The 11,883-nt window shown below is 41.3% G+C and overlaps 1 protein-coding gene across 1 annotated transcript; it reads right to left on the bottom strand.

Moving 5' to 3' along the window:
- Positions 1-9,356: 9,356 nt before the first annotated feature.
- Positions 9,357-11,425, bottom strand: TCEAL8 (transcription elongation factor A like 8). The gene is made up of 3 exons (XM_080910398.1): positions 11,370-11,425; positions 10,877-10,948; positions 9,357-10,291 (listed from the first exon to the last, which is right to left on the bottom strand). Exon 3 carries the CDS (start codon positions 10,262-10,264, stop codon positions 9,911-9,913), a length of 354 nt encoding a protein of 117 aa, XP_080766524.1. The 5' UTR covers positions 10,265-10,291; positions 10,877-10,948; positions 11,370-11,425; the 3' UTR covers positions 9,357-9,910.
- Between the last annotated feature and the right edge of the window lie 458 nt (positions 11,426-11,883).

Raw genomic sequence — 11,883 nt, forward strand, 5'->3', positions numbered from 1 at the left:
ATTACTAGTGTTTGTCAACATGCGCAGCTATTAATTCAATGTTAATTTTATTATCTTAATAGTTCTTTTATGGTTACAGAGGAAAATACATCTTGGATACTTTTGATGACTAAAGAAGTATCATCGTGTGTGTGTGTGTGTGTGTGTGTGTGTGTGTGTGTCAAGTACAATCAAGGTATTAACTTCCCTAGACTCTTCTCTGAAGGGCTAGGAGAATAAGCTCTGTCTAAATTTATTCAGATTGTTGGCACAATCTAAATCCTTAAAGTTATAGGAATAATGTCCTTATTTATTTGATAATTTGTGGCTGGAAGTTTGCTTTCGGCTCCCTTAAGTTTTTTCTCTGGCCTCTCTTAAGGTGGTTCAAATCATGTTGATACTGTGAAAAACTATAGGGACTTTTGAAATTGGATTAAATGCATTTTGTATTATTAGGGGGTCACAAGCCTGTGGGGACCAGGTAATGGAATATGGTGGCTTAAATGACAATAGCACCTATAGACTTATATATTTGAATGCTTAGTCACAATGGAGTGGTTGAGAAAGATTGGGGTGTGGTCTTGTTAGAGGGCATGTGTAACTAACTGTGGGTGGGCTTTGAGGTTTCAGGAGCCTACATCAGGCCCCATCTTGTTCTCTTTGAGTTTGTAGATAAAGTTATAGGCTCTCGTCTGCTGTTTCAGTGCCCTTCCTGCCTACCCACTGCCATGTTTATGTTACAGGACAGCCAGGGCTACACAGAAAAATCCTGTCTCAAACAAACAAGCAAACAAAATAATAGAACAAAAAAAAAAAGTAAGAAAGAAGAAAATGTGAACAACACAATGTCTTGTATTGTTTTTTATTTGCCTTTAAACTTCCAAGGACTATAAAAGGGGCTGCTTGCCCCCTCCTCTCTCTCTTGGCCCCTCTTGCCTCCTGGCTCGCTTGCTCTCCCACCACCATCCCTCCTCTTCCCCTTCCCTTCCCCCCTCTCCCTCCACGTGCTCATGGCCAGCCTCTACTTCTCTAGTCTTCTCTCTCTCTCCTCTCTCTCTCTCTCTCTCTCTCTCTCTCTCTCTCTCTCTCTCTCTCCCTCCCTCCCTCCCTCCCTCCCTCCCTCCCTCTCTCTCTCTCTCTCTCTCTCTCTCTCTCTCTCTCTCTCTCTCAATCTCTCTCTCCCTCTCTCCCTCCCTCCCTTCCTCCCTCCCTCTCTCTGCCTCTACCACCCTCTTAACTCTCCCATGACCTGAATAAACTCTATTCTGTACTTTAAAGGATTTAAAGTCTTTTTTTTATTTGCCTGTAAACTTCCAAGAATCTTTCTGTTGCCAACTCCCATCTCATTACAATATTTTCATACGTGCTTATAAATGGACTTCGGTCCTATTCTCTTTCCCATTCCCTGTATTTTTTTTTTCCCACTGCTCTTCATTCTCTTCCCCGAAGAGTTCCTCTTCGACATGTCACTTATTTTACTTTTTAATTCTAGAGTGGCTTGAAAGGGGCTTACTAGTTAAGAGCACTGGCTCCTTTCTCAGAGAATGGGATTCAATTCTTGTCCCTCATAAGGTGGCTCAAAGCCATCTGTCCATAACTGCAGTTCCAGGGAAGTCAATGACAACATTTGCAGTTGTCAAGGACACAAACATGCACAAAAATACACACAGGCAAAAATATACATACACATAAGATAATAATAGCAATTTGAGCCGGGCGATCGTGGCACAAACCTTTAGTCCCAACACCTGGGAAACAGAGGCAGGCAGATCTCTGTGAGGTTGAAGTCAGCCTGGTGTACAGAGCAAATTCCAAGATTCCAGAGCAACATAGAGAAATTCTGTCTTAAAAAACAAATTAAATATATTCTTTTCTAGGTTCTTCGACCAAGGTGAAGTTTTAAAGCATTATATGAATGACAGACAAGATTGTAGTTACAAACAAAAAGTGCCTATTGTATACTTTTATCTAAAGGTCTTCAATAGATAAGTGAATATCAATTCTTAGGAATAAGTCGACTGGTTTCTAGCAAAAAAAAAAAAAAAAAACTGGAAAAGAAGGGAAAAACTTTTGAGAAAGATGAAAATGTCACATTTTGCATTTTTAGTCATATTGAGTTGTACACTTGATAGCTGTACTTTTCCCTGTATGGAAATTTTATCTGAACTTTCCAAAATCATATAGGTAAGCATGCATGCATCATGAAGGCACAAATGTTGCTTTGCATGTTGCTGGGTTTTAGGTCCTATCCAAAGGACTACAGTAAAGAAATACAAAAGGTATCAGACCTTGGACAACATCAGTACCCATGGCTGCCAAATATATAATGAAGATTTGGGCAATCAAGCCTACATAATCCAAGTGTGCATTTATAGGAAGGTTCATTTCCTGGCTTACTAAGAATCCTGTTGATCACTTATAGAGTTCTGACAAAAGCAAATGCATACTTCAAGCGGTTTTCACTGACTCAAAAGCTTGTGTGCCCCTCCTACAACTGCTTTACACTGTGAACTGATGAGATTGAAGAACAGAGAGGAAAAGTGATGAAAACTTGGCAGTTACATCCACGTAGCTACACACACACACACACACACACACACACACACACACATATATATATATATATATATATATATATATATAGTCTTCAAACTCTGAAATGGATATAGATTTTGGCTAGAATGGTCAGACATATAGAATTCTTTCAGGAATTATTTATTGCACTGAATGAATAAGCAGATGAAATGTGACTATCTGGTAAACATAACTAAGGATACACCCTTCAAGAATCTCTCTCTCCATACATCTATAGCAGATTTAAAGTGAATTACATACTTTCATGTGAAGTTCATAACCCAATCCAGAGGCGTATGAGTGCTAGGCAAGTGATCTATCACTGAGCTACATACTTCAAAGCACATCAGTAATGCTCTTTTCTTACTGATTTCTTTCTCACTCGCTCTTTTTGTCCCCATTTTTTTCAAGATCAAGTTTTTCACTGAGGCCTTGGTTGTCCTGGAACTTGATCTGTAGACCAGGCTGGCATTAAAGACATGGGGAACCATCACCCAGCTTCTATTTTTTTTTTTTGAGAATTATTTACTTTATTGGATAATTTTTCAAAAGTAGCCATAAAATGTCTTGTAACCATGTAGCAGAAACACGTTTCTGTATCAGTGATGTATTTCTACAACTTATTTTCAAAATATAGATAAAGTATAGGAAAGTGTGGAGATTATCTTTGTTACCAACTTACAATGCAGAAACAGCGTTAACATGAATACATATTGTAAATATTCGGTGTCAAGCTATTGCTTTTTATATTACTTTATTTAGCTTGTCTGGAAGTTGTTTCTCTTATGCAAGGGAGTAAGAAGGTGATGGTTCTGACAATAGCAATGACAACTGATAAACATACAGTTTTCTGAATTCACTTTCCACAACTCAGTCTCATTTTATAAATGAATATAATTCATTTTAGGTAAATTAACCAATCTGATATCATACTTCTAAGCAGAAAATCTTACTCTACCATGTGGTTTCTCAATAAGCTCAGTCAATCGCTTTAGGTGAAGGGTCCCCAGGGCTTGGTTAATGATTATTTCCAAATGTCAAGTTTTGTGACCTGTGCTCAAGCAGAGTCCACAGTGATCACTCACCTCACCCCCCCACATCCACTCACCGCCCCCCAGGTGATGATTACAGAGCTGATCACAGTAACAATGGTAGTAGAGAAGAAACATTTTTCTTGTCAAAGAGTCTTATGTCTGGGACACTATAAATGTCTTGGTTTTACAGAAAGTGGATGAAAAAAAAGGATACCCTTCAAGAAAGAAGATAATTGGTACCCCACAGTGATATGAGATTCATTATTAAGGCGATCTATATACTTAACCTCCTTGTCTTTCTTTTCTTATGACTTTGCCTTTCCCCCTTCTTTCTTTATCTAGTTGCCTCTCACTGTGTGTACACATGTGTAGGACTTAAAAGAAAACCTGCTGGAGCTGTTGGTTACCTCCCTTCTTGTTATGGAGCCAGAGATCCAACTCAGATTCTCAGGTTTGGCCACAAACACCTTCTTCACCTGCTGAGACATCCCAAGGGCCCCATTTTACATTTCTAAACCAAAGAATTTGAATCTCCTCATTACTCAAAAAGTCCTTTAAGATGCCAGAAGCTGGGGCTGAGCTCCAGAAAAGAAGACTCAAAGGTTAAAGCCTTTTTATGAGTCTTGCACAATTCCATTCCCAACACTTAAATCTAAGGGCTTACAGCTTGCTGGTAAAGACAGCTCCAAGGTGGAAATCTGATGCTTCTGGCCTCCATGATCAACCCCACACAGGCATGCTCACATCTACACCAATACCCACATACATATAATTAAATAGTAAAAACAGCATCCAAGCATTGTGGCACCAGTATTTAATCCCAACACTCAGCAGAGGGTGTGTGTGTGGGGGGGAGTGTCTCTGAGTTCCAGGCCAGCCTGGACTACAATAGTGAGTTTGAGGACAGCCACGGCTACAGTGAATCCCAGTACTAAAAAACCAAATAAATAGATCCATAGATAGATATCTAGATAGATATATAGATATCAAACGCATATTTTGTTAAAAATGTCAGAAACATTTCTTCAGAAGACAAATATGAAAAACATGACTGGGTTGGAGAGATGGCTCAATGGTTAAGAGCACTGACTGCTCGTCCAGAGGTCCTGAGTTCAATTCCCAGCACCCACATGGTGGCTTACAACCATCTATAAAGGGATCTGATGCCCTCTTCTGGTGTGTCTGAAGGCAGTGTGTTAAGGGAAGGATGAAGAGAGTGGGGGGCATATGGCCCATGAAGATGTGACGGGGCCTGGGGGCAAGGGAGATGCCTCTGGGGGGCCCATGTTGAGAATCCCTTCCCCCTGAGGGACTAGCCACAGGACAGTATAGTACAGAATAAAGTTTCTTCAGGTCATGGGAGAGTTAAGAGGGTGGTAGAGGAAGAGGGAGGGAGGGAGAGAGAGAGAGAGAGAGAGAGAGAGAGAGAGAGAGAGAGAGAGAGAGAGAGAGAGAGAGAGAGAGAGAGGAGAGAGAGAGAGAGAGGAAAGAGAGGAGAGAGAAGACTAGAGAAGTAGAGGCTGGACATGAGCACGTGGAGGGAAAGGGGGGAAGGGAAGGGGAAGAGGAGGGATGGTGGTGGGAGAGCAAGCGAGCCAGGAGGCAAGAGGGGCCAAGAGAGAGAGGAGGGGGCAAGCAGCCCCTTTTATAGTGTCAGGTCACTGGGGCAGGCATACCTGGTACTGGCAGGTAATTGAGGGGTGGGGTTTACAGAATCCCAACACAGTGTACTCACATACATAAAATAATTATTTAAAGAAAAACATGACTGACTGAACTTAATTGCACCATTTCTTCTGTCAACACCTTATAAAGAAGCTTTGTGTTTTCTCAATGATTATGTTTTTTTATTTTAAATGTACGTGTATGCATGTGAACATGCAGGAGAATAAAGGTGCCCAAGGAGGCCAGCAGGAATCACAGTTGGAAACTGAACTCAGGTCCTCTGGAAGAGAAGCAGGTGCTCTAAATCACTGAACCATGTCTCCAGCTCCTTACAAAGCACTGAAACACCAAATCAGTTGGATTGCTCTGAATCTCCAAATCAAAGACTGAGTCTGCAATGTAGGGTTGTTCAAACAAGAGGTAAGAGCATTTTTCCCCTTCCTTTACTTTTGATCATGTATGCTTTTGGGTCCGAGCCTTAATATGCTCTGCATTAGACAGACACAGAGCTAACTTGTCATTGAACTAGGCCAGGGCACATTTCAAGCCATTCTGGAAGTCTGAACAGGGTAGGTGAGACAAAGATGGGAGAGGTCTTATTTGCTAGCTAACCTCATTTTTGCCAACTGTTCCTGAGGCTAGTTCACTGGACTCTGAAGCTAGGGTCACTTCCTTATATTTCAGCCCCAAGTTAGACCCAGTAAGACACCTACTAGCTTAAAGTCTGTCCTAACCAATGTTTCCAATGAAGAAGCTTTGAGGCTTTATTTCTTCTCCAGATAAAACAATTTCCAAAAGAGAAAGATTAACAGAAGAAGAGATAACATGCTCGGGCTTGGAATCGGAACAGCCCTCCAGGTAAGTCTGTCCAGGATCTCGCTCAACTCTCAGCTCTGGAAGTGGTGGTGCCTGAGACAGGCCTGAGCAGAGAAACCAAATGGCAGACCCAGGCCCTGTGGCTGAGTGACTCTTTAAGTACCAAGGTGATGAACACAGCCGTTCTAGTCAAACTGTCACAGTGAGCCTAGCCTCTGGAACCTTACTTTCATGGGACTCCACCCTGGCAGCATCCATAAAGCTGTTGCAATCTTGAAAACTCATCTGCATTTGTAGTTTTTTTTTCTAGTATGCTTTACTCATGTTATAAGAAGAAAATGCATAGCTCAGCATGATATTCAAAAAATTTTATCTCATATTTCTGGCCTTAGGCTTTTTAACTTTTTTAAAAATTTGCAATATTATATTTTTATTATGTAAATCAATATTATAATTCTAATATTCAATTGTATTATACAAACTCCATGGTCTTCAGATACTCTAAGTTTTTTACCCAACTCTACGCTTCATGGGAAAAAAATACAAAAATTCAATCAAGAACAATACCTTAAAAGAACAGCACAGGAATATAAAACAACATTCAAAACAAAAAATAAGAACAATCAAACAACAATAAGCAAAACAACATTTTCATCAGCTTTTTAACTTTTAACCCATATTTCCTTGTAAACAGGAAGCTTTTAAGTCTTTTGTATGGAACTGTTAATATTTTCCTTTTAAATTCATATTTATGACTATATAAGCATTCTAATTTTTAACTTTCAGCAAACATTCATATGTGTGTGTGTGTATAAAAGACTGCTGTGTATGTGAGTTCTATCTGAATGTATATTTGTATACCACATGCATACTTTGTGCCTGTAGAGGCCAAAAGAGGACTTTGGATCCCCTGGGACTGAGATTACAGTTTGTTGTAAGTCACCATGTGGGTGCAGGGAATTGAAACTCATCCTCTGGAAAAGCAGGCAATGCTCCTAACTGCTGAGCCATCTGTCCGGCTTCAGCATTCACTGACGTTTTATTCTATTTATCTTTCTTTATAAAAATTATTTATTCATGCATTTTATGTATATGAGTGCTCTGTCTTTGTACACACCAGAAGAAGGAAGCAGATCCCATTACAGATCCCACCACATGGTGGCTGGGAATTGAACTCAGGACCTCTGGAAAAGCAGTTAAGTTGTCTTAATAACCACTGCACCATCTCTCCAACACTCTTATTCTATTTACCTAGTGGTCTTCATCTACATTGGAAAATACACTGTGTATACCAATGGTCCTCATGCTTCAGTGCATACGATATATATACAGTACTCACCTGAGACAGTTTGTTAGCTATGTTATATTTACAACCCATCTTCAGAATATGAATCAAGTGGATTATATGTGGGCCCCAGAAGTCAGCATTCTCAAGATACTTCCCAAATGACTCTTAGAAAATAAGATATTTTAATAAAACATTTGAATTACAATCTTCTCCCCCCTTCTCTCCCTCTTTTCTCTGCAATTATTTATTATAACCCTGGAGAAATAAAAGTACTTGTTGCAAAAACTGAGTGCCATCCCAGGATACACATGACATGAGAATTCCTGCAAGTTGTCCTTTGACCTCCACAAATTCTCTGCAGTACATGCTGCACACACACAATACATAAGTGTAATTTAAAATTTCAAAGGAAAAATATTGATATTGGACACGGGGCACAGAGGGCTAAGGAGAACAATAGATTAAGGGACTGAGCATGTCAGGACTATTTTTAACAGAATCCAAAAATCATTACTGATAGAGTCTAAAGGGATAGATAATTCTGCTCCTCTCTCTAGTTCCTCCTCTTTTGGTTATCTATTCTATTTTTTTGTTCTAAAATAGAGTTGATTTTACAGCAAAAGTTATTTGTTAATAGTAATACTTTTTGTAAGAATATGATACATCAGTCAAAAAGCCATCAGTATGGGGGGTATCAGAATGAAGATACTTTCATTCTACAGGATCAAAAGAATACCTATCATTTATACAGTAGCCATTCTACAATAGATGAGGTTTCAAAGAACCTTCATCATGTTTGTGGGACCTTTGAAAGTTTTTGAATCTTCATATTCAGTAAGGAGAAGGTAGGAAGAGGTGCATGGATTCTTAGGTACACACAAGTGTACACACATCTTCATTTTATATTAGTTTTCTCTTTTAAGAAATGAAATGTAAAACAACCTTGTACAATTTACACATGTTCCCGGAGGGTCTCCTCAACCAATGGGGCCTTACCAATAGCCTTTAGATAGACTTTGCTTATAAGGCAAGGGCATGATCTTTTTTATTAGAAGCAACTGTTCAGGGAACTGAGCATGAAGCTCAGTTGGCAGAGTGCTTACCTACTATGTATGAAGCCTTAAATTTTATCCCCAGCATAAAGCGGTGGCACACATCTGCAACCCTTACACTTGGGCAGAGGATCAGAAGCTTAAGGTAATCTTACCTTACTTAAGCAAATTTGTGTAAATCTGGGATACAGGAGACACTGTCTCAAAAAGCAAAATAAAATCAAAGGACACCACCTAAAGTACCTAGTAATTCTCTCAGTTTTCATTCAAATGGATACCTTGGTCTACTTTCAAATAGGCTTATTATCTGGTTGGAACTCTTATGGAGAAAATGCCCTGTTGTTTAAAAATAAAAATAAAAGGGTTTTTGCTAAGGATTCTGCAAGAATCCCCATTAAGCTAGAGCTGCCGTTTTTTGAGCAGTCTGTATGACCCTGCATGAATAAACACATGTGCACCCTATCTTGTGTAGAGACCAAAAAAGGGCATCAGATCCCCTGGAACAGGAGTTACTATCTCAGCATTTCAGAAGCTGAAGGATTGCCATAAATTTTAGGCTAGCCTGGCCTACAGAATAAGACACTGCTTCAAACCAAACAAAATGCCAGGTATAGTGGCACCACCCTGGCGGTGGAGGTTCAACCGAAATTCCAGGAAACCCAGTGGAGTCTTTATATTTAAGACCCCAGTGGCAGGATCCAGACGTGGCCCTAGTCCATAGGCATGTCAGGTCCCAGTGAAGAAAGGGCAGGGACTCAACAACTTAAGAATGGCATGGAAGCCCAGCCCCCACCTCTGCCTACCAGTCTTGCATTTGAGCACAGGTTGAGTGAGGCAATGTCCTCTCTCAAATATGATGGCATACTATGTTCCACAATCCCTGAGAGTATTTTCCCCATGAAAAGACCAAGTCTTAACCAAGTGTGTCTATAATGATTGCCAGTTTTATTCCTCTGGCTTAGCAATCCAGAGGTAATTCCAGGTTTACATTTCTTTTTAATAGTTCATCAAGAGTTTAGTGCCTTTATTGCCTCTACAAGCTGGTTACAAATTAATTTTAACTAACTCCCATTTGTTAAAAAATGTGCAGTTCTTTGTGAGACACATATTCATTAAAAAATCAACATAAGCAAAAGGCAAAATTAAAACACACCACACCAAAAATAAGCACTGTTATGTTTTTGATACGTATAATTATACATGTACACACATAATTAGGAATTTCCCTATATATGTGAGCTGATCCTAAATATGCTGCTTTTCAATCTGTTTAAATGTATATTTCCATGCATAAGTGTGAAACTTTCCAACTGAAAGATAAACGTAGAAAATGGGTCAAAAATCCAAAATCCAATGAGATGCTGGTAACAACTAAACTACCTAAAAGAAAATAACGCCAGGTAATTATTATTAAAGGTAAAATGAAGTTCAAAGATACATCAGAAAATGCTAAGAGAAAGAAAGCAGCAGCCACATTTCAATGAGAGGGAAAAAAAATGATTTCAAGGCCTGAAGCACACAGGGTAAGGACGGCTTCGGGAATGTCTTTGCTTCCAATGCATCAGCACAAACTTGTTTCTTACTCTTCTTATCTCTTCCCTAAGCCTTTCCAACTCATCAACTCCTCTGATCACTTCTTCAGGGTTCAGATGCCTCGCGGGAGTGTCCTCTTTAGGCTCTGGGCTGGGCTCAGCAGGCTCTCCTCTAAGGTTTCCATCAGTTTCCTCCCTCACATTCTCTCCAGAAGCCGGAGGATTTTCTCCTGCCTGCTGTGGCGGATCTTCCGAAGGATGGCCTTCATCTGCTTTTGGTGTGTTCTGGGGTGTCCCTTCGTTCTTGTCACAAGACTTTTGCATGTTTATTGTTTTCTTAATGAAAAAATCCTAGAAGAAAAAAAAACAAGAAAACAGAACCGACTAGGTGTCAGGCAGATGGACGAGCCTTTGTGTTCCCATAGCAACTGACTTTTCTGATTCAGGTCTCTTAATTGCCAAAGTTTTCTAACTAGACAACTCAGGCTCTGAGCTCCTGACTCCACCCCTTCCTCCACCCCACCCCCCTTGCTCTCCAACTCCATCTTCTCCTGTCCCGGCTCCAGCCCACCATTTTCCCAGCAGGCCCTGCAACAAACCTCTCCTAGCACTGAAATGGGAGCGGCGTGGAAGCAATTAACTCTTCCCTCACCACATGGCTTTAACACTCCCGCCCTTTCGGGCTTTTTCAAGTCATCCCATCCTCAGCCTCCCACCACCAACCGTCCGGTCAGCGGTCTCCTCTCTTTTAAATATCTTTAGTCTCTCCCTTTCTTTCCTTCATCCCATTTCCGCAGCAGGATCCGCAGGGGCCTTCTGTGCTTAATCCGGATGGGATGCAGCTGTGGCGCCCCTGGGATGCGTGCTTTGGTGTCTTCCACACTCCTCCTACCCCCCACCCAAAGGGACCTCAAGCGATCGCACCCTTGCACTGACCTGTAGGTATCTGGAGATTTTCCTCTCTTCTTGCACCTCGATTTTGTCGCGACCCCCCAAAAAGCAAGAGTCCTAAAGAAAGACAGGAGTGCTTGGTGAACACACCAGTGCGTAAATCAAAAGGTCTCGCTAACGAACGGCACAAAGTTTTTCCACGTCCCCCTCTTCTCCCTCCTTTTGTGGCAACCCCGCCTTCATCTCTACCCTGGTTTTCAGCAAGAGGGCAAAGAATCAGACAAGTTTTCCCCACGGTGTTATTGTTTCTTCTGTCTCTTGCATTTCGTCTTTTCCCCTCTCTTTTCTTTCTCTCTGCTCGACTCGGTTAGCTAGCCCCCTTCCAGTCTGCCCCATCCCTCGCCAAACAACCCCAAACCTCTCGCACAAAATAGTTTAGCAGGACCCTAGGATAAGGGAAATAGTGCGGGATGGGCGTGCTATCTGTTCTCTGTTCCCTCCACCCTGTCTCTGGAGCCAGCGCCCACTATTAAAGTACCTGGAAGTAGCAGGGCCACTCTTCTATAGCAGGACTGAGCTGCTACTGAGGAAGCGGGCCTAGACTATAAGGACTTCTGCACACGTCGACTGCTGGTCACGTGAGGACCGCGTCATCAATGAGCTCCAGCCTTTGGTTACCCCTCCCATTAACGTGCAGCCCGCCCCCTACATTCCCTTTACTCGATACTGTCGATCTTTTTTCCTATTTGCCAATAGGAGACAATAAAACTGGTCTTGTCACCAAGTAGTATCTATTCACCTTACTCAGATTACCAGGAAAAGATCAGTCTTTTAGGGTACGTCGACCAATTCTCCTAATTTGGGAAATCATCTCTTTCTCTCCCTTGCTCCCTATACTTCCCTTCCCCTCCCCCCAAATCCTACAGTCCACCATTTCTCTGGGAAGCCTCTCCGTCTTTAAAATGGGGGAAGGTTGTAGATGTGCGCTTGTGGGGAGTAGCGGGAGAATAAAAATCGAAAGAAGGAATGCTTAGCTTCCTTGGCCCTTTTGA

The sequence above is a fragment of the Micromys minutus genome (genome assembly GCF_963924665.1).
Source record: "Micromys minutus genome assembly, chromosome: X".
Classification (NCBI taxonomy): Eukaryota; Metazoa; Chordata; class Mammalia; order Rodentia; family Muridae; genus Micromys; species Micromys minutus.

What these genes read in the sequence shown, in the direction of transcription:
- TCEAL8 (XM_080910398.1), bottom strand. Translation starts at nt 10,264, where the DNA reads ATGCAAAAGTCTTGTGACAAGAACGAAGGGACACCCCAGAACACACCA.